A 22999-nucleotide genomic window follows, 5' to 3' on the forward strand; every position below is an offset into this window, starting at 1 on the left:
TAATATTTTTCTTTCTACTAGACTTCCTAAAATATATAGTAGAAAAATTAATTAATATTTTCCTTTCTATTGTTCAACCCGATTTTGCCTATTGGGAGAATATGATTGATGCTCATCTAACTTGATCCGATGGCATGTCTAGATTGGTGGGAGCTTGATTTTCTAACCCTCAAATTCTTCACTATTTTTGTCAGCATAATAGAATTCAACATGTGTGTATATATATATCTTCTTTGTTTTCATTCAAAATCATTCTTTAGGGTCAAAATTTTCGCTCAGACAAGAATTAGTTGGATCAAAATTGAAGCTTTATGATCACTATTATATTTATTTTATAGTTTACAGGTCGTAGATCAATGTTGCTTGGTTTTAAAGAATTCCTAGTGTAAAGGTTATGTTTAATTGTATTGTTTTGATATCTTTATTATCTTATTATTTTATTTTAATTCACAGATGCTAGATGAATGTCGGTCAGCTTTGAAAATTATTTTTAGGTAAAGGTTAGGTTTAATTGTATTATCGTAATATCTCTATTAGTTTATTAGTTTGTGGTAGTTTATAGTTCGAAAATGAATCTCGATCGGTTTTGAGAAATTTTTGTGTGTAAAATTTAAGTTTAATTGTATTGTTTTGATATCACTTTTTTCGTATTATTTTGTTGCAGTTTACAGGTGATAGATAAATATTGGTCGGCTTTGAGGAATTTTTTTATATAAAGGTTAGGTTTAGTTGTATTATTTTGATATCTCTTTTATTGTATGATTTTGTTATTGTTTACAGGTGGTAGATGCGTGTTAGATGACTTTGAAAAAAATTTTGTGTGTAAAGATTAGATTTAATTGTGTTATTTTGATGTTTCTATCATTGTATTATTTTGTTGCAATTTACATATGGTAAATGAATGTCGGTCGACTTTTATAAATATTTTTGGTAAAAGTTAGGTTTAATAAATAAATTCTGCATCTTTACATACTTAAAAGATATTAAATTTAATTATTATATTCATCTTTATTATTTAAACAAATATCCTGTTTATTGTAATGTTTGAACTCATTAAAGTGAGGTACACGCGCAAGACACGTACACCTAAACTAGTATATATATATATATATGCTAGTCAAGTGTACGTGCGTTGCACGTGCGCTTCACGTCAAACCATCAATCGATATAAAGATCAAAGATAGGCAGCTTTATGCATTCAGGCATGCCTTACGTATCAATATCTTGACCGTCTTCTACGACATGTACTATCATATAACAGATAATTAAAAAAAATAGTAATTGATCAGAAACTATAACAAAACAATATGATTAAACCCAATATTTACACAAAATTTCTTCAAAGACCGATCAAACATTTATCTACCACCTGTAAACTATAATAAATAAAACAATAATCAAGATATCAGAACAATACGATTAAACTCTAACTTTTACAAAAAAAATTCCTCAAAATCCGATCGAACGTTCATCTACCACATGTATTAAACATAAAAACAATAAATAGTAACAGAGCAGAAGCTACAATAATCGAGATATTAGAACAATACTATTAAATCTAACTTTCACATAATTTTTTTTTTAAACCCCAACAAAACATTTATTATCAATAATATAGACTTGAATAGAACCGAAATTACAACAAAACAATATAATAATCGAGATATTAGAATAATATGATTAATTCTAACCTTTTAGCGATCATAGATGCATCTCCAAAACTAATTGAAAAAGTAGTAATAACTAAATAATATGATAATCAAGATATTAGAATAATATGATTAATTCTACCTTTTTTGTTATCATAAAAATATTGTAGATATTATTATAATTAAGAATATGGATTTTTCTATCCCGAATAGAGTAGAATTTGCTGAGAATTAATTCGTAAAATAATAGAATTTTTTTTTATTATGTATTTTTTTAATAAGTTAAAAGGGGAGTTTTCCTAAAATTGATAGGAATTAGAGGTGTGATGCCGTTTGATTTCTCAAATTAAATATCGAAATATGGAAAAATAGTTAAATATTTATACTTATGTATTTGAAAATTATGGTTCAATTAGGAGTTTTTACCTTTTATAAATAAGTAAAACTAAATATTAAGATTATAATTAAATAAAAATTAATTAAAAAATAAATAAAATGACGATTTTGTCTATTGCGCAGTCTTTTTAATAAATGGCAAAAAAGTCAAATCACTTTTCTAAAGGTCTTCGCACTTTTAATATATTATATAGATTATATAGATATATAGATTATAAATATAGATTATAGATTATAGATATAGATGCATGACTTATTATATATTTCTCTTTTATTTCTACAAATTAACAAACCTATTATTTCAATTATACAAACTCTTAATTTCTCCTAACAATATTTAGTTCAAACTTGAAGATTTTTGTAAATTTAAACACACCATGTAGGATTTTTGGTTGCAACTATGATTCAATTTTTTTTATGTTAGTTACTACTATTTCTATTTTATGAGTATTTTCTTATCGGTTAAACCGAAAATCGAACTGTTAAGGACTAAAAATCGATAAACCAAAAATCGATAAAAAATATCTTATTGATTTGGTTATTGGTTTAGCATATTTAAAAACTGGAAACCGATAAATCGAATCGATAATATGTATAACCGAACCGAACCGACCGATGTATACCCCTACCTTTAACTAAGTACATACCACCCTTTTAACTATGTACATGTAACAAAATTTTCATGAAATGTATTGAATTTATAATAGGCGTTTTATATTTTTATTTCCTAATAACATGTTTAAGTCATTTCTTTCTCTTTCATTTATTTATTTTTTTATGTGTTTCGGCTTTCACACTTTTTTAATTAAGTCTACTATTTTTTTTTATTCACTCAAGCTACTAATACTTTAAGCTTTTTGGCATACAAATCTTAGACATTTGTGTTTAAAGAACATCATTATATAGAGATGGACAAATTCTACAAACCACTCAATCAATCAAACCAAAATTGATAAATTCGTGTTACGTGTGATTATATTTAGTCTAAATCTTTAAAAAGTCGACTTAATTGGTTTATTTTCTTTTAAATAAAAATAGGACTAAATCGAACCATAAACACAACCTAGCATTACGTGTAAAAATTTGCACAATCAAGCAATTTATAGGTTGAATACAAGTCAATCTCTATGATAAACATCAATTGGTTATCTGAAAAAAATGGTAATTAACCTACTATTAATGGTTAATATTTATTGACGTATAAGAGAATCTTTACGCAATCCCCTTATATAATTGAAATCTTTTACAAATATTTTTTTGGCGACAAACACTCAAACTTGTTACGAAAATTCACTTAGACCCCTAAACTAAGGTCTGTTCCTATCAGACACCTAAACCCCCGATGACGTGGCAAAACGAGCTAATTGGAAGCTGACACGTGGCATTCTGAGTCCACTAATTATTAAAAATTAATTATAATTTTTTTAAAAAAAGTATATAGAAATGACATTGAGGAAATTGTTAAAAAATAATTTGAAAATTATTTAAAAAATAAAAGTAAAAAACTGATTATTTTAAAAAAATTATAAATTTATAAAAAAAATCAAATTAATTATTAATTTTTTTAAAAAAATTAATTATTAAAAAAAATTATAAAATTTTTTTAAAAATGAAAATAAAAAATGACATTGAAGATATAAATTATGAAAAAATAATTATATAATTATTTGAAAAATAAAAATAAAAAATTGATTATTTAAAAAAAGTTATAAATTTCTTTAAAAAATGAAATAAAGTATTAAAAAAATATTTAAAACTAAAAAATTAATTATTACAAAAATTATAAAACTTTTTAAAATGAAAATAAAAAATGTCATTGAGGATCCAAATTATTAAAAAATAATTCTAAAATTATTTAAAAAATAAAAATAAAAAACTGATTATTTGAAAAAAATTATAATTTTTTATAAAAATGAAATAAATTATTAAAGAATTATTTCTTACAAGAAAAAATTAAAAAACTTATAAATTTTATTTAAAGATGAAAATAAAAAATGGCATTGAGGATATAAATTATGAAAAAATAATTATAAAATTATTCAAAAAATAAAAATAAAAATTTGATTATTTAAAAAAAATTATAAAATTTTTTAAAAATGAAATAAATTATGAAAATAATTAAAAATTAATTATTTTAAAAATTATAAATCTTTTTAAAATGAAAATAAAAAATGGCATTGAGGATCCAAATTATGAAATAATAATTATAAAATTATTTAAAAAATAAAAATAAAAAAATAATTATTAAAAAGAAATTCTAAAATTTTTTAAAAGATGAAAATAAAAAACAATTTTTTTTAAAATTCAGTTTTATTAAAAAAAAAAATTGGGACCCTCTAATGCTTTTTGGGGCCTTTGATGTTTAAAAAAAAAATTGTTATTAAAAAAATTTTGGGGCTCTCAATGCCACTTGGCAAATTTTTATTCGTAAATTAGTAAAAAAAAAAATGTTCCTCATGCGCCTCTCACGATGGCACTGCATGCGCAGTGCCACATAGGCAAAAAATGTCCAATTGGAATAAAATTTGGGGGTTTAGGGGTCTGATAGGAACAAGCCTTAGTTTAGGGGTCTAAGTGAATTTTCGCAAGAGTGCCTATCGATGCCTTTGACCTACTTTTTAGAAGACATATACAAGAAAAAAAAAAGAGCAGCCCGGTGCACTAAAATTATCGTTATATGCGGTGTCTGGGGAAGGGCCCCACCACAAAGGTCTATCGTACGCAGTCTTACCTTGAATTTCTGTCAGAGGCTATTTCCAAAGCTTGAACCCGTGACCTCCTGGTCACGTGGTATATACAAGAGAGAATATTGAAAATAAATTTTGTAATCAACAAGTAAATTCAACTTTATTGACATATTTAAGCATGACTACCATTCTATGCATAGAACTTTCTTTACGTGCAGTTATCAACCCAAATAAAAAACGAAAACCTCTATTATTAACTTATGAAATTATCTTTTCAAAATTCTTCCTTATTCCTCTTGTATATAATAGAAAAGAAACATTCATTCATTCAATAAAATAAAATCAAACAAATAATACTTTTCCAAAGTCAACGTTCTTCTTTTTTCTTCCCTTTCCAAGTAGCTGCCATAAGTTTCTCTAAGCCAATTATTCTATAGATAGAACTTTACCAAAATAAACTTGGAAGTGTTCAAATTTGTATTACTATAAATTTTCTTGATCAAGAAACTTCAAAATATTCATTCTTTTTCTCTACCTTCTATTTGATTTCTTCCAATTTTTTCCTCCATGAAAAAGCTGCAAATAATATGTTACCACATCACCTTTTTATAGCATAGGAGAAAGTATTAGTTCTATTCAATGTTCAAGATGTTCGATTACTACAAAAAAAGTAGAACAAAAAGTTTTCATCTTTTTTCTATTCTTTCTTTTGCTTTGATTATTTTTGTTATCACTTTTTCTGATAGACTCATATCTAATTTTTCATCATCCCATTCAATTGCTTTTGTATCAAAAAATAGTTCTGAACAGCCACTAAGGTCCACTTTTGTACATAAATCAATTTTGTCAAAGAAGGAAAAAATAGTCAAAGAAGAAGAAGAAATTGAAGATCATGTGAATTTGATGCCTCTTTTTAATCTCACAGAAGAGCAAAGAATTTCATGGTTCAAGAAAAAATTGACTGAATTTAGCATATTGAAGTCAACAAGATTGTCAAGACAATTTAGTAGCAGAGTGAACAAGTTCTTTAATACGAAAAGTTGCAGAGTTCAGTTATTCATGACGTGGATTTCCCCTGCAAATTCTTTTGGAAGAAGGGAATTTTTTGCGTTGGAGACTTTGTTCAAGTCCCACCCAAAAGGTTGTTTGATAATTCTTTCGCGAACTTTGGACACCCCTCGTGGGGCTAGAATCTTGAGCCCTTTGACTCAATTGGGCTATAAGGTTGTAGCTGTGACTCCAGAGCTGTCTTTTCTGTTCAACAGTACGCCAGTTGAATCATGGTTTGATGACCTCAAGAATGGTAGAAAAGACCCTGGTGAAATTCCATTGGCTCAGAATTTGTCCAATTTGATTAGACTAGCTGTTCTGTACAAGTATGGCGGTGTTTATCTTGACACGGATTTTATCATCCTGAAGGATTTTTCGAGACTCAGGAATTCGATTGGTGCACAAAGCATATCTGCAAATGGGAATTGGACAAGACTGAATAATGCAGTACTGATCTTTGATAAAAAGCATCCACTTCTTTACAAGTTTATGGAGGAATTTGCTTTCTCTTTTGATGGAAATAAGTGGGGACAAAATGGACCATATTTGGTTTCAAGAGTGGTAGAGAGATTGATGACCTCTACACAAAAAAATCAGTTGAACTTTACTGTATTACCACCAATATCATTTTATCCGGTTGATTGGATTCGAATTCCCGGATTCTTCATGAAATCAAATACAAGAAGTCATTCAAGATGGATAGAAGCCAAGTTGCTTCAACTTAGTGGTGAAACTTATGGAGTGCACCTTTGGAACAAGCAGAGTAGTAGCATGAAAATTGAACAAGGAAGTATTATAGGGAGATTGATTTCTGAACATTGTTTGTTATGTAAAGATATTTACAGTTCATAAAAAGAAATCTCACTTGTGAATTGAATTCTTTAATTTCATATTTGTAAAAACTCAAGACATTTTATTTATAATTTCATCACAAGTTCTTGATCATTATATAAGCTTGAATAAGCTCAAGTAAGAAGAACTTCATTTCTTGTTCTTTATTTCTTTTATGTCACTGTCACTGGTCTGATGAACTTTTGATTTCAATATCTGATTGTTTCTTTCTCAATATCTATACATGTTAAAAGAAACCTAAAATTTCCATGTGGCTCCAACTTGTGTTTTTCTAGACATGGTTTAGCACTTTTCAGCATTCTTCCTTACTGTATTTTCTTTGCATACTTGATTTTATATGTTTTACTTGAACAGAGATTTATTGAAAATAGACTCTCTACCTTCACAAGGTAGGAGTAAGGCTGCATACGGACCACCTCCCTAGATTCCACATGTGAGATTACACTGGATACATTATTATTATTGTTGTTGTGACAAGTAAGACGTACATGAACTATTTTTTTGTTACAAGTTAGTTTTATAACTTTGAGATAATAAACTGAAATTTGAATTTTGAATGATCATTGGTGAAATTACTCTTTCCATACTACATGTTAACAAAATCTTGTCTAAATAGCAGCCAATTGAAGCAATCCATCTTTGACCTATGAGTTGTGGAAGAAATCATCCATATTGGTGGCTTTATGAATTGTTGTTGTCTAATGGATCATCATGAGTTACATCATGATCTATAATCACAGGCCCACAATTTTTTAAAAAATGGCCTTAATGATGGTGATTATATTCACCGTAATCGTGAATATTAATTGTCAATTTCAGGCATACACGATCGAAGTAGTAAAAATTTGTGTGTGAAGTTCGACAACAACTGATATTTTTACTTGAAGCAAAACTTTAAACATTTTATGTCTGAAATTTCAATGTATGTACTCGAAACTGAAAGTAGTTTTTCCAAAATTTGGACTACCAATTTTAAATCCATCCCAATGTTCTCAAGTTTTTCCAACAACACCAATCATTTGATTTAAACTTCATTTTCCATGTTCAAAATTCAAGACACTCACTTCTTCAAGCTTGCAATAATGATAATTTTAACGCTGAACCACTTTAACAGGCTACAAATGCGAAATTTTTTAAAAATGTAACTAGGATATAGGGTGAAATTACGAAGAAGCAGAAGAACAACTCTTTAGTAATATTCATGCCATTTTTCTCCTCTGTAAAATTTGTAGACATTCTGTTGAAAATGAATAAAGGAAGTACGTCGAATCTAATATCTAAAAGTTGAAAGCTGATAATAGGGGGAATAATTGTAGTTGAAGTTAATTTTGAAACCAACAAGGGTCATGCTGAGATGGATAGGAGGATCTCTCCATCTTTAGTTAAGTGTCTCAAGTTCGAGTCTTGAGTATGAAAAAAGTTATGTTAGCGAACATTAGCGAACATTTCAACCTTAAATAAATCTTACGCGATACGAATCTGAATTAGTCGAAATACCAGAAATAGTTGAAAACCATAAAAAGAAGTTTTTGAGGAGTGTTAACATTGTAAAATATAAAATACAAGGTTGATTGCCTCATTCAATGTATTAAATTAGGTATTTGATCATTAGTACTATTTGATGTTCCACTAATCAAGTAGTAAGTACTAGTTTACTCATATGTCTAATTTTTCACGTTTTAGTTCTAAAAGGGAGAGTGTTTGTTTAATTGGAAACCTGAAATGAACTGTTACTTCGTTTTCTAAAAGTTTCCTTTAGTATTAAGCAAGGGTGAAAGTGCACACACATATAATTATGCTATCAAAAAGTTCAATTCATAGCCGAAGGCAAAGATTATATAAATGTTACGATAATAACAAAAAGAAATCACTTGTAGAGTCCCAGTTGTAACATATATGGCATGTATAGTTAGTACATGTAGTTAGAAAGCATAAATAAATTATGTTGTGTTTATTTTATAGTTTTGATATAACTATGAAGCATATAGTCTGTTATTTCACTTGCGGGTTATTGTACAAGTCCGAATTAAGGAATAATTTAAGCATTCGACCTAAGACTTTAATTTAGGGATAATAACAGGGCTGAATCATTCGATCATCTAGTTTTTAAAGTATGTAAACAATATATATAGATAGTCAACATTAACATTATCAATGTATATATTATGTATATTTTGATCATATTGATAAATTAATTGATCAAGTCATATATTTTGGCAACTATCCCAAAACTTAAAGGTGTGCTGCTAGAATTTCACCTATAGTTAAGAAGTACATGCTTTTTTCCTTAAAAAGTAGATATTTGTAATAACCACCAAAGGATTTCTTTATATCAATCTTACCAAAGGCAGGGCCTTTCTCTACTATCTTCTTATTCCCATGATCACATGTCACTAAAAGGGCAAGAGAGAAGCAAAATAAGAGTATTGTTAGTAACATCGCTATCATGTAACAGGCAAGGTTATTAAAGAAAAATTTCTCACGTGGTAGATAGGGGCGTATCCTGCGGTCAAGAACTCAAATAGTTTTAAGGATTATTACCATAAATTTCATCACTATAGGAATTGATTACTCTCTCTTATAACTTTACTAGGTTAATCACACATGTCTCACACGTGTAACCTTTGATTATTTAAAATTAGATAAAATTTTTAATGAAATGCAAAAAGTTCATATCACTTCTCAAAGATATTTCACACTTTAATATAATAATGTAATAACATATATTTTATTATAAACACATATATATTTACCACCAAAAGTTCCAAATGGTTGATGGATCGTCACTTTTACGTTTGTCATGCACTATCTCTTAGGCTAAGAGAGGTGCATCGATTTAAAAAAACTACATTCGTAGTACGATTTTTTTTAATTATATTTAAAATCTTTCCTTATTTAAAGTTAAATCTTTTAGAAAATCTTTGATTACATACTTCTTACTTAGAACTTTTAAAAATTTGGTACTTCTTATAATTTTCTTATTCTAATGCTTTCATATTTATTTCTAGATTTTTCGAATCTTCTAAAAATCAATTTTAATTTATTTAGAATTCTTAAACTAATGCAAAAGTATTAGTTGTCATTAATTATGATGACTTATAATAAGGATATTATTAAGAATTCATGCCCTAGTGATTATTATTAAGAATTCATTCCCTACTGATTATCTTATTTTCGCCTAATTGTTGCTTATCGATAAAACGGGTTTCTTGATGTGTTCCATTGACGTGTTCTAAGGAATCAGTAAAACAGAAAGTAAAGAATACAATGATTTTTACGTGAAAAACACCTGGCTCAAAAAGGTGTAAAAAACCACGACCTGTACCTCTACAAGATTTAACCCCAACTTCACTAAATAACTCTGAGCCACAACAATGACTGATTACAAAACTCTTGTAACCAACAAATAGGAATTATAAACTCTAATCCCTATAACTCAACAACTATGAATTATAAACTCTAATTCCTAATTACACACACCTCCCAAGGTATGCTTTCCCAAAGTCTCTGAGTTTTTTCCAACTCAAAGACTAGCTCCTAATTCAGTTTATAACACACTGAAACTAATATTACATCAATAGTTCAAACACAATGAAAAACTATAAAAATCAACGAGAAAACTCTTAGCTGGATTCTATACTTAGGACCAGGTTCTTCAATGTGTTTCTTCAGTGATTGAGTAGCACATCGCGAAGTCAATCTGTCGATTGTGCTTTTCTGCTTTGTAAGTGTGTGTATTATTCTGACTGATTCATCTTCTATTTAAGCACAGCTCTTCAAAGAGTCATTCTTTATTTCAAATTCCTCCTTTAACTAGAACTCTCATTGCATAGAGTTCTACTTCAAGTAAGACTCTTTCTTTAATTCCAACTCTTGTCTCCTTAGTGTTGTAGTAAAACTCCAACTCTTTTAAATCAGCACATGTTTATTTATCAGAATCTTTCTCCTCTCACACATAGGACTATTCAAGATTTACTTAGAAGTGAAACTCCTTCTTCACGTAGGACTCCTTTTTCAACTCAAATTGCTTTCCCTTATCATTAAGTGTTTGAATCAAATTCAACTTATTATATTCCCCACATGATTAGTAGCTTGAGTATATCACAATTAGTCTTGCTTATTCATTCTTGTCTTTAAGCAATCTTGTCTGCATCTATCAGTGAAATTGGAAATCTGTTTTTCTATGCTTAGACCAACTCAAGTAACATGTTTCATTCATGTGTCAGTTTGTCAATCATCAAAACTACATAGTACCCAACAAATTCTCCCTTTTTGATGATGACAAACCTCTTGTCTTGTGCATTCAACCATTTTCACCTGCAGGCACTAAAGTATAAAACACTAGAATGAAATAAGTTAGTCAATGAGTTATAAACATTGCACAACCCTATTATCTTCCTCCTTTTGGCATCGTCCAAAAACCATTTCAATGCAATAATATACTAGCCAAAGTGATTTGTTATGCTATTCATGGCCACTAGGGCTATCACCAAAACAATCAGACAAAGACTCTAGCCAACATAGTAATGAATTAAAGAGAGAAAAAATGAGTTAATTTAGCAAAGATAACCATTCTATTTAACTGACAGAGCATGTTCCACATTAACCTAAGCTAGTACTGAACAAAGCAAAAGAATTGAGCATTAATAAAAAAATATGATATAAAAGTGGGACATGGCTAAGGATACAAATAGTGAAGAGAAATAAGGAACAGGTGATATCAACTGTGTCAATTAACGAATGACTTCAACATTTTCATCCCTCACTTAATCAAGGTCAAGCTTCAAAGTCATGATCCACGCCTGAAGGACCACTTATTCCACTTCATGACTGTCTTGTGCAGCTTGAAGTTCAGATTTTTCTTTTTTAGCCAATTATTTTTTTTAGTGTTAGCCCTCCATATTGAAACTGGTAGAGCAACATGATTCATCTGTGCAAGAACATCTATTGTTATTTTCTAAGTCAACCTGAACTAGGATTGAGAAATCCAAAAAAAAAACCAATTAGGAACTAAAAGGGAGATCATATCCCTTTTTATTTCTCAGAAAACTTATGCTGCATGTGATAGATGATAAAGCTTGAAAAATCTATGATACACAATTGATATTTTGGTTGAGAGAGAAGAAAGAATTTTTGGTGTAGGATTAATATATTTGTGCACAATCATTTGGAGAGAATCAAAGAAAGTTTGGTCAACCAATTCGTCAGCTTTATAAGACAAGGGGAGAATGAAGTGTGAGGAATTGAATAGATGTGCTCAACTGTTTTAACTTAGACAACCTATACTTATGTCAATGAAGAACATACCTGATAAGAAGAACTTTGTGGTCACAATTGCTTGCTTGTACCTATTTTTCTTCACAATCTAATACAAAATTAGGTTAGAAAAGTCAAAAATATGGAATTGGGACACACAACTAAATGTGCAAGACTGAATAGAATAACTTTTTAGCTAATAAGATTGAGAGAAAAAATAATTATTCTAGTCAATCATTGAGGGGAGTTCATGCAATTTTAATCATCCCCAAGTCTAACCTATTCCTTTCAAAATGCTCTCTACTTAGTGCCTTTGGTGCTTACGTAGTCAACATTTTTATAGCCCTCAAGAGTGAAATTGCTTTCCTTTGGATACCATAATCTCAAGCCAATGATTCCCATGGGATATCTCAAGATCCCTTTGACAACACCAATTCTTATAAACTACCAACAAAATTACCAGCAACTTGTGTTGGTTTTATTAATGCATCCATTTCTTTATTTGTTGTTTCCCCTGTCAATATGCCCTCAGTCTATACAACAGTTGGACTAGGTAGTACAACATGTTCCTGTGCATGCTCATCAGTTTCATTGTCATCTTTTTTTTTTTAATTTTTTTAAAATCTCCCTTGCTTCCCCCTTACACGAGCACTACAAATCTGATCATCTTTCAAATGATCCATTCCCCCTTTAAATGTGGTGAGTGAAAGAAACTTTATTTTCTTCTAGTCTTATGCCTTAAGCAAGCTTTATTTATGCACAAATTTTGCTTGCCTCCTTTCACTCTTACCTGCAAAATAAATTAAGGGTTAACTTTAGGTACCCAGATAAGCTTGGGTCCTTTCATACGAGTAAATGGATGAATTAGATTTCTTCTAGCCCATGCAGGCAACAGGTTACGTGACCTGTTTCTCTAACCAGGTTTAGTTATCCTTTTTTTGGTCTGAGATAGTTTATTTGCCAGATTTAGACTATTGGATCTGCTTTTGGCAGCAACTGGACATTCAGTGGTTGGATGTCCAAGGTTTCCACAGATATAGAACAAGTCTTGATAAGCATCAAGACTTTTGTGAAAGCCTAAACCAGTTTTTTCACTGTGATATCTTTCACTCAACTTATGAACAATTCTTGAGGAATTTGTCCACCTGTTTGCTTTTTTAAGGTCAAGTTTTAGTTTAGAGACTTCTTGACTTAGTTTATTCACCATTTATGTTGCATTATTGCACTCTTCTTTGTACTTGACTAATTCAAGTTCAATTTTTTCTTGTTTTTTACTCTTGGTGTTTTTTTCCTTTTCAGGGAGTATCAATTTTAGAACTTTAGACTTAAGATCATTATTTGAAGAATCTAGTTGCTCAACTTGTTTCTTGAGAGAGCAATTTTCCTGTTCAACAGTGTTCTTGCAAGCTTCTAAATCAATAAAATCAAATTTGATTCTTGCAAGATTGTTGAATAGCTCATCCCTATCAGAAGTTGATTCTTGGAAGTCATCAATTAGTACACTTATTAAGGAAATAAGTTTTGTTTTAGAAAATAAATGCAACTTTTCTTTAAGTTCAAGTATACTTACCTCAGAAGCATCATATTCTTCCTCCAAGTCTGAATCTCCAAGAGCCATGAGTGCTGCTTCATCAACTTCATCATCATCTGAGTCAAATCCCCAAGCTGCTACCATTGCATATTCTTCCCTCTTTTTGTTTTTTCCTTTCAATTCCTTTTCAACCCTTTTCTTTCTCCATTCTATTTCCCAGACAGGACAATCCTTGATATGATGTTCAGTATTACCGCACTTGTAGTATCCATTTATATTGTCATTTGACCATTTCTTACTACCTGTTCCCTTCTTTTTTTGAAAAATTTGCTAAAGTTCTTAGCTATAAAGGCAACTTGTTCTTTATCAAGTTCAATTTCTTCATCACTGTAAGATGCCTTCAGAGCTAAGGTATTCTCTGGGGCTTCTAGCACTTTAGTTCCATCAATTTCCATTTCATAAGTTCTTAAATTCCCTACTAATTCATCCAGGGTCATGTCTGCAAGATCCTTATTTGCTTCCCTAATTGCAGTCACCTTAAAATTCCACTTTGATTTTGGTAATACCCTCAGTACCTTCTCGACTTTTTCTTCTTTAGATATAGCTTTTCCTAAGGAGGTCAGCTCATTTGTTAAGGCAATAAGCCTTGTCATCATCTCATGCAAGGTTTCATTCTTTTTCATCTTAAATACCTCATATTCAGTGAAAAGAAGAGAAATTCTGAATTTTCTTACTTGAGATGTGCCTTCATAAGCATTTACCAGAGCATCCCAAATTTGCTTAGCAGTGGTGCATGTTGAGACCCTATTGTATTCAGTAGGTCCTAATCCACAGACCAAAATGTTTTTGGCCTTAGCATTTTTCTTTAATGCTAATAAGTCATCAGGAGTGAATTCACTTCTTACTTTCATGACCTATTTCCCATCTTTTACCTTTATTGGAATAGTAGGACCATCAGTGATCCTATCCCATAACCTGTAGTCTTCCCCTTGAATAAATGTTTTCATCCTAGCTTTCCACCAAATGAAGTGAGAACCATCAAAAAGTGGAGGTCTAATAGTGGATGGACCTTCACAGTGACCAGTATGTGGTGCGGAATTCATCATATTGATCTTTGTCTTAGGTGCTAGCCCTTTTTAAGACAACCTCGCTTTGATACCACTTGTTAAGAATTCATATCCTACTGGTTATCTTATTTTTGCCTAACTGTTGCTTATCGATGGAACGGGTTTCCTGAAGTGTTCCAAAGAAGCAGTAAGACAGAAAGTAAAGAACACAATGATTTTTATGTGGAAAACACCCGGCTCACCACGACCTGTACCTCTACAGGATTTAACCCCAACTTCACTAAATAACTCTGAGCCACAACAACGGCTGATTACAAAACTCTTGTAACCAACAAATAGGAATTATAAACTCTAATCCCTATAACTTAACAACTAGGAATTATAAACTCTAATTCCTAACTACACACACCTCCCAAGGTATGCTTTCCCAAAGTCTCTGAGTTTTCCCAACTCAAAGACTAGCTCCTAATTCAGTTTATAACACACTAAAACTAATATTACATCAATAGTTCCAAAATAATGAACAACTATAAAAATCAACGCGAAAACTCTTAGCTGGATTCTATACTTAGGACCAGGTTCTTTAATGTATTTCTTCAGTGATTGAGTAGCATTTCGTGAAGTTAATCTGTCGATTGTGCTTTTCTGCTTTGTAAGTATGTGTATTATTCTGACTGATGCATCTTCTGTTTAAGCACAACTCTTCAAAGAGTCATTCTTTATTTCAAACTCCTCCTTTAATTAGAACTCTCATTGCATAGAGTTCTACTTCAAGTGAGACTCTTTCTTTAATTCAAACTCTTGTCTTCTTAGTTTTGTAGTAAAACTCTAACTCTTTTAAATCAGCACATGTTTATTTATCAGAATCTTTCTCCTTCCACACATAGGACTCTTCAAGATATACTTAGAAGTGAAACTCCTTCTTCACGTAGGATTCCTTTTCCAACTCAAATTACTTTCCCTTATTATTAAGTGTTTGAATCAAATTCAACTTGTTATATTCCTCAGATGATCAGTAGGTTGAGTATATCACAATTAGGCTTGCTTATTCATTCTTGTCTTTAAGCAATCTTGTCTGCATCTATCAGTGAAACTGGAAGTCTGCTTTTCTATGCATGGACCAACTCAAGTAACATATTTCATTCATGTGTCAGTTTGTCAATCATCAAAACTACATAGTACCCAACAGGAATGTTTTTCTATAAATATTTAATTAATTTTCAACTCTTAAATATTAGGAAAATAGTGAAAAGACGATTTTGTCTAAAGTAGAGACTTTTAATGAAAGGCAAAATGTTCAAACAACATTTCTAAGGCCCTTCACACTTTTAATATATTATAGATTATAGATTATAGATATAGATTATAGATTATAGATATAGATATAGCTATAAATTATAGATAATATTACATAGAATCTCATAAAAAGTGGTAGATATATTATCTTGTGTGATACATCACCAATTAAATTAGATTTTAAAAAACTTTTATGTATCTATACTGTTGAAAACCTGAGGGGTTGCACCACACAGTCCCTCAGAGTCAATCACAAGCTATAGAATAATAAAACAACTATAAGGTGCTGAAAAACAAAGGCAGTGCAGGAAGGTAAGAACACAAGATTTTGGTGGAAATTCAGGAAGGAAAAAACCACGGCTTGCCCTCACAAGCACCTCCAAATCCACTATAATCAAACTCTTGATTATATTCTAGATTTCAGCCTACCTCTAGGCTCCTTTCTCTTGTAATAACTCTACTACAAGCTCATATTGGTGACTCTACCAAGGACCCCCTACACTGGTTAACTCTAACCGATAACAAGCTTAGGAAACTCTACTTAAGCACTCTCTACTCAAAGAGAAAAATACCACTCTTCTAAAATGAGTAGTTCAATTACAAATCATTACTCACTTAAGAACAATTTTAATTTTAAGCACTCATAAAGCTGCGAACTTGATCACTGTTGAAATGGGGTTCTTGCTACCTCTCTTCACTCTGTAATTGCCAAAAACCTATTAATAAAGAAGCATCTCTTTCCTTTTATAGCTGAGTGATGATTAGGGCTTGATATATCATTGGACCAGCTGTCCAAATCAGTAAAAATAGCATCTGCAAGTTTGTTACACAAACAGACAAAATTGTGTAGACAACGCGTGCCAGCTGTACTATACCTTGCACGTCCAGGGACCTGGTACCTGCAGTTTAGCTGCTCATCATCAAAACTAAATATAATAATTCCCCCTCCCCCTTTTTTGATGATGACAAACTAAACCATATAATTTGAGCATCAATGCATATTTATCATATTTAATCAGAGTGATTACTACCTGAAGATGAATGTTCCTCCTATCATAATGCTTTCTTCATCATGCAACACAGGAACCTGGTCCATTTTTGTTATTTGTAGCAAAAACCATTGATTTCTCCCCCCTGTTATCATGCACCTACATTTAGTGCATTTTCATACATCCCCCTATTGATGTGACTCTTCTCAAATTTGCAACTCAATTCACTTGGTACCTGGTCCCTACTTCATGAACTCGATATAAAATAACTTAACCTAAACTATGTATTCCCTCTTTTGGCATCATTGAAAAGGATTAACAGTAAACCAAGAGTAAAATAAGCACAGATTAGTTAAATCATGGCCACTGGGGCAAAACTAGCATGAAGAACAACTTTAAAATAAAGGAAACAAATGAGGCACACAAGAATAAATTCATTCATTGTTGTTAGCACCAGTTCAATACACCAAAACAAAACATCAAACAATCATTTTCAAAGGCCACTGATGCTGGGTGTATTTATGCACTCTAGTATTGTTATTCTAGTTTGTTTAGTGTTATTTTTAGGATAATTCGTGTGTTTTATGCATTGATGATGATATAAATAAGAATTTAAGTGTTCAAGTAGGTTTTTACAATGTTTAAAAGTTCTTTCAAATAAGTTTGGGTTTAAATTATTCAATTAGAGTTTAGATAAGAAAACTAGTTTTACTAGCTTGAGCTAGGTGTTGTTCTAGTATCTCGTGTTGGATTTTAGTGTGTTGAATAAGTTCCTAGTGGTTTTATTGTGTACTTATGTATGCAAAAAATTGTTTGGAATGTGAAAACTTTAATCGAATCAAGTCAAGAGCCAAAGCAAAATGTTAAAAATTAAGTGAGCAAGCCTAGTCTTAGCTCGTGTTTCTTGCTCATCGCTGTGAATGTTTTGTTATATTGAGCTCTAATCCATGATTTTTGATGATGTAGGATGCTTTTGAATTTGATTATAGTGATTTATATATGTTTAACAAGATATAAATTATAGGGAAGACAACACCAAAAGGTTGGAAGGGAAGATAAAGTAACGTCACAAGGCATGGGACAAAAAGTTGGACGTTGAAAACTTAGAAAATATTTTGAGGGAAACTTCCAGTAGCTACAGGCAATTAGCATGCAAAGTAGGATCCATATTAGGCTTCTTTTCCTTAGAAAAATTGGTGAAGTGTAATTCCAATAGCACCGTGCGAAAAGCTCACGATGCATGGTTCATCCTGATGAAGAATAACATGCGCCGCATGCTCTATACCCATGCTCTCAAGGATGCACAACATGCTCCATTTCAGTGCATCCAAGCATGCGCAGTACCCTCTACTCCCATTCTCTCATGCACATAATATCCTTGTCCAACACGGCTAGGGATTGGTCCACTATAAATACATTAAATTGCACACTTTATTCATTATCTTGAGAAAACTTGTGATGTCTTGGAGATAAAAGGGGCTTCTACAACTCGTTTTAGGTTTTATTCATTCTTTAATTAGCTTTTAATGGTTTTAATTATGTATTCATCATGGATGATTGCGATTATGACTTTTAGTAGCTAAAAAACTCCCTTTTCGGGGTTAAAGCCAAGAACATGACTACTTACGTTTTGAATTTATTTCGTTGGATTTGCTTATCATATTTGGTTGCTTGTTTATTATTATTTTAATTATTTTGAGGATTGATCACCCTTAGAATACATATATTGTTGACCTTGCAATCTCGGGAGAGGGAATGGGGAGATATAACGCGGAGATAAATAAAGTAGGGTTTGTATTCTTTTATAAAATAAGGAATTCAAGTTAGGATAGGGATGTACCTAGAATCCGTACTTGATTCACATGTAGGATGATAGCTTGAAGTACTTAATTGCATTATTACATCCTTGCTCATCGATGTAGTTGTAATGTCTAAATTAGGTAAATGATTAGAGGTGGGGAAACCATAATGATATAATTAACCTACAAATCAACAACCGAGATATGCGAGTTAATAAATGAAGTTCAATAGCATAATATGATTTTTCGAAATGCTTTAACCTTGGCCTTCCACCCATTGATTATCCAAAGTCCTATACTTTTCCGCATAGTTTACTTTACTTTAAATTTATAACTTCACAACTCTTGTGCTACTCCTAATAGTTAAACTAAAATTGGATAGTTGTCAATACAAATACCTTTGGTATCGATACTTGGCTTTTATAAGGCCATTTTACAACTTAGTGAGACCACGTATACTTGCGTGTGCGCTTGGACGCGTCAAGTTCTTGGCGCCGTTGCCAGGGACTCATAATTTGGCAACTGTTTTATTTGTAGTTTTGCTTTTTAGATTTCTTTGGTGTTTTATGCTTGGTCTTGGTTTTGTATTTGCAGGAAACAAGTTTTTAAAGTAGTAAGCTGGAAAGGGCTCAGGAATTGGTTGAACCAAGCCCCAAACCTTAGAAACTCTTCCATCAACTAAGGAGAGAAACAATCCTTCTCTCATGTATTTAGTAAATCGAAGAAGATCAAGATAATCTTGCTATCATGGCTAATGAAAAAGCATCCCGCAGGACAGTTAGAGAAGTGACAATCCCACTTCCAATGAATCTGACCTCACCTTTTCATAAATCAGCTGCTGGAGGGAGATTCGAGCTAAACACCAATATGGTGCAGCTGTTCATTAGTAGTGGGAAGTTTATAGAGCTTGCACATGAAGATCCACAGGTCCAATTGCAAAATTTCTTTGAGCTCACTGTCATATTCATTCTGACAGATGTGAATACTGATTATGTGAGGCTGACACTCTTCCCCTATTCAATGATTAGGAAAGCTAAAAGGTGGTTTAACTCTAAGCCATTAAATTCAATCATATCATGGGACGACTTAGATTGAAAGTTCCTCATCAGATTCTTTTCATCTGGCCAAATTGTGAAACTTTAAAGTGAGGTACTAAGCTTCAAACAAAGGATAGATGAGACCCTCTATCATGCTTGGGAGCGGTTCAAGGCACTTCTTTGGGACTGTCTACATCATCAATAGTCCAATGAGGTACTTGCTCATACTTTTGTAGAAGCACTTAACCACAACATAAAAATTTTGCTAGATTTAGCTACAAGTAGTCAAGCACTGGAGTTGACTTATGATGAGCTGTACACCTTATTGTACCATATCACACAAGAAAATCCAGAGTGGCATAGTGATTCTAGGAGTGCCATAAAGAAAGTTGCAGGTGTGTTGGAGATGGACCAATACATTGCTTTATCAACTCAAGTTGCTGCATTACAAAATTTGATAAATACCCAGTTCAGCAGCCTGAAAGTGGGACCTACACAACTTCAGCAATAGTTAATACAGTTCAATAGACTAGTGGTTGGTGTGAGGTTTGTGGAAACAGTGGTTATTCAACAACTATGTGTGCTGCTAATATTGAGTCTGTAATATATATCGAAAATGCTTAAAAGTAGAATTATGGGAATGCCTACAATATGAAGGGGTAGACTCAACCACTGAATCAGTCGTGGAATGCCCAACAACAGCAAATTCAGCAATCACAGGCACAAAGAAATCAGTCAACTAGCAACTTAGAAGAGATGTTGAAACAAATTCTAACTAATCAAACACAATTGGATGTAGATGTAAAGAACTAGAAAGCAGCCATGAGAAGCTTAGAATTACAGTTAGGGCAGTTACAACAGACGCTAAATACCAAACCTCAAAGTGGTTTGCCAAGATATACAACAAACCTAAAACAAATATTGTCAATAACTTTGAGAAGTGGTAAAAAGCTTAATGAAGAACCTCTAAAGGCAACTAAGGAGGTAGATGTAGAATTGACTCCCCAACATGTTACTAATAAAGTTGCTGAAAAGTTGACAAAGTCTGAGTACTTGAAAAAAAAGTTGCTGAAGAAGTGAAGAAGATCCCACCACTACCTTTTCCACAGAAACAGATGAAGGAAATTAAGGATGCTTTCTTTAAAAAGTTCTTTGACATATTCAGAGAACTACACATTAACTTACCTCTTTTAGATATTTTGCAGGGAATGCCCAAGTACGCTAAGTACTTGAGGGATATGGTGACTAATAAAGTTAAGTTACAGGATGTGGAGGCGATAGCACGCACTGAGGAGTATAGCTTTGTGGTTACTCAAAAGATACCTAAAAAGCTTAAGGACCCTGGGAAGTTTACTCTTCTCATTTAGATTAGAAACAACAAGGTGGTTTAGACACTTAGTGATTTGGCGGAAAGTATCAACTTGGTGCTCTAATCTTTATTTAATACATTGGGCTTGGGATAGTCTAGACCGAGCTCTGTGCTACTACAACTGACAAACAAGACTATAGCCTATCCTGAAAGAGTGATAGAGGATGTCCTCATAAAGGTTGTTAAATTTATTATTCCAACTGAATTTATTGTTCTAGATTCTTAGGAAGACAAATTAGTACCAATCATCTTAAGGCATCCATTCTTATTGACGGGAGGAGCTTTGATTGATGCGAGAGAGGGTACGTTTATAATAAGGTTGGAAGATGAAGAGGTGATTTTTAAAGTGTACAAACCGCTTAACACAGTATCCCACTATAAAGACTTGTGTATGATTACTGTGATTGAAGGGGATAAGTGTGGGGTGAAGTTTATTCCATAAAAAACCTCTGTAGACACCCTCATTAAGCACCCCAAGCCACAACCACCTAAGCCCTACATGATGCAGATTAATGAGCCTGAAAAAGGCTATAGTTGAAAAAGCTGTTGACCTTGAGAGTTCACACTTAAGAGGTTAGAAACAAATAAGAAGATGGACTCCAAGTGTGAGGAAAAAGATGAAGGAATTTGGTTAAGTTGAGTTGGGTTATGCCGCGATACTAGGAGCTTCTTGGGAGGCAACCCAAGTTAAGTAGGTATGTTTTATTTTTAGTTTTTACTTCACGTAATATTTGTTTTATTGAGTCACAGGTTGATGGAAAGTCTGAGTACCGGAAAACCTGAGCTAAGGAGCATGGTGAAGACTGAGTGTAGGGTCCCTAAACCTTCTTGATGTATAAAGATGCTACTAGCTAGGCCTAAAGGACTCGAGGAGTATTTCTATCTCTACCTTTTAAAGTATACTTTGGGGACAAAGTAGATTTTTAAGTGTGGGATGGGGAAATTCCCATTTTTAGGGTAAATTTAATTTTTTTTTGTGTTAGGAATAAGTGGGATATTCTTGTTGGTGCTATAGTTGACTTCATGATGCAAGTGTTTTGATTGTAAAGAGCATTTTGATTGTGTGAATTACTACTTTTGAGACTCCTAGGCTCATGTTTATGACTCTTGTACTTGTTGGCTTAAAGTTGAATTCATGCTATTGTTTGGTTAAGAGTCTATGATGATCCCACTTGAAGTTGAACATATGCCATATGCATGTAAGGTGTTGTATATTTTTGGTTGCATGCAATGTCTAGTACTTGCCTGGTATGTGTGCAAAGCGAAATGAAGAGTGTGGGTTTAGGAGATGATATAGATATTTCTTTGATAGCCTTGTTTCATACCTTGTTTTTGACCCACCCTTGTGCATACTCCTAGTAAGCCCCATTGAGCCTTTGGCTTTTTCTTTGGTAGCCTCATGTGTATCCTAATACCTTCTTTGATAGACCTTCATTCGAATCCAAAGCTCCTAGGTGCTTTAATGAAAAAATTAGTGAGTTAAGGAGTGTGAATTAAAGAAGAAAAAGGTGAAAGTAAAGTCCCAAAGTGATAGTTATTGGTGTGTGACAAAATTATTGTGTTGGTGTTGGGAGTTAGAGTAAATTTTTGAAAGAAGTTCCCATTTTAAACCAGTTGTGTTACAATGAACCTGTTTTGGCCCTGGTCCTTCTTAGACAATGTACACCTCAACTAAGGCAAATGCTTAAGTTGAGGATGGCTATCATAGGGGTGAGTAATATAAAGTGGGTATGAAAAAGGGTAAATTTGAGTTGTGCATAGAACCCTCCCACTATAGTATTGAGAATGAGCTTAGTAAGATGGGGTGAAGAACAAATGAACGGGGTAGAAAAAAGTGGTGTAATTTAGTTGTTGGAGATTGGTTTTAACTTTACAATGTAGTCTATTAAAGCGCTTAGGGAAGATAGTCACTATTTCTAAAATAGTTCCTACCCGTCCCTTAGCCTGCATTACAACCCAAAAAGACCTATTTGATCCTAAGCTTAACATTTTGATATTAATGGAGTGCTACATTAAGGGCA

General features: G+C 32.0%; 1 protein-coding gene across 1 annotated transcript; it reads left to right on the top strand.

The window, feature by feature from the left end:
* The first annotated feature begins 4997 nt into the window (after positions 1–4997).
* On the top strand, positions 4998–6728 carry LOC107846007 (lactosylceramide 4-alpha-galactosyltransferase). The gene has a single exon (XM_016690533.2). The coding sequence runs from the start codon at positions 5372–5374 to the stop codon at positions 6632–6634; it is 1263 nt and encodes a 420-aa protein (XP_016546019.2). The 5' UTR covers positions 4998–5371; the 3' UTR covers positions 6635–6728.
* Positions 6729–22999: the final 16271 nt, after the last annotated feature.

Source organism: Capsicum annuum, chromosome 10, assembly GCF_002878395.1.
Source record: "Capsicum annuum cultivar UCD-10X-F1 chromosome 10, UCD10Xv1.1, whole genome shotgun sequence".
NCBI classification, from domain to species: domain Eukaryota; kingdom Viridiplantae; phylum Streptophyta; class Magnoliopsida; order Solanales; family Solanaceae; genus Capsicum; species Capsicum annuum.

Coding starts and splice junctions, on each gene's coding strand:
- LOC107846007 (XM_016690533.2), top strand. CDS start 5,372: ATGTTCAAGATGTTCGATTACTACAAAAAAAGTAGAACAAAAAGTTTT.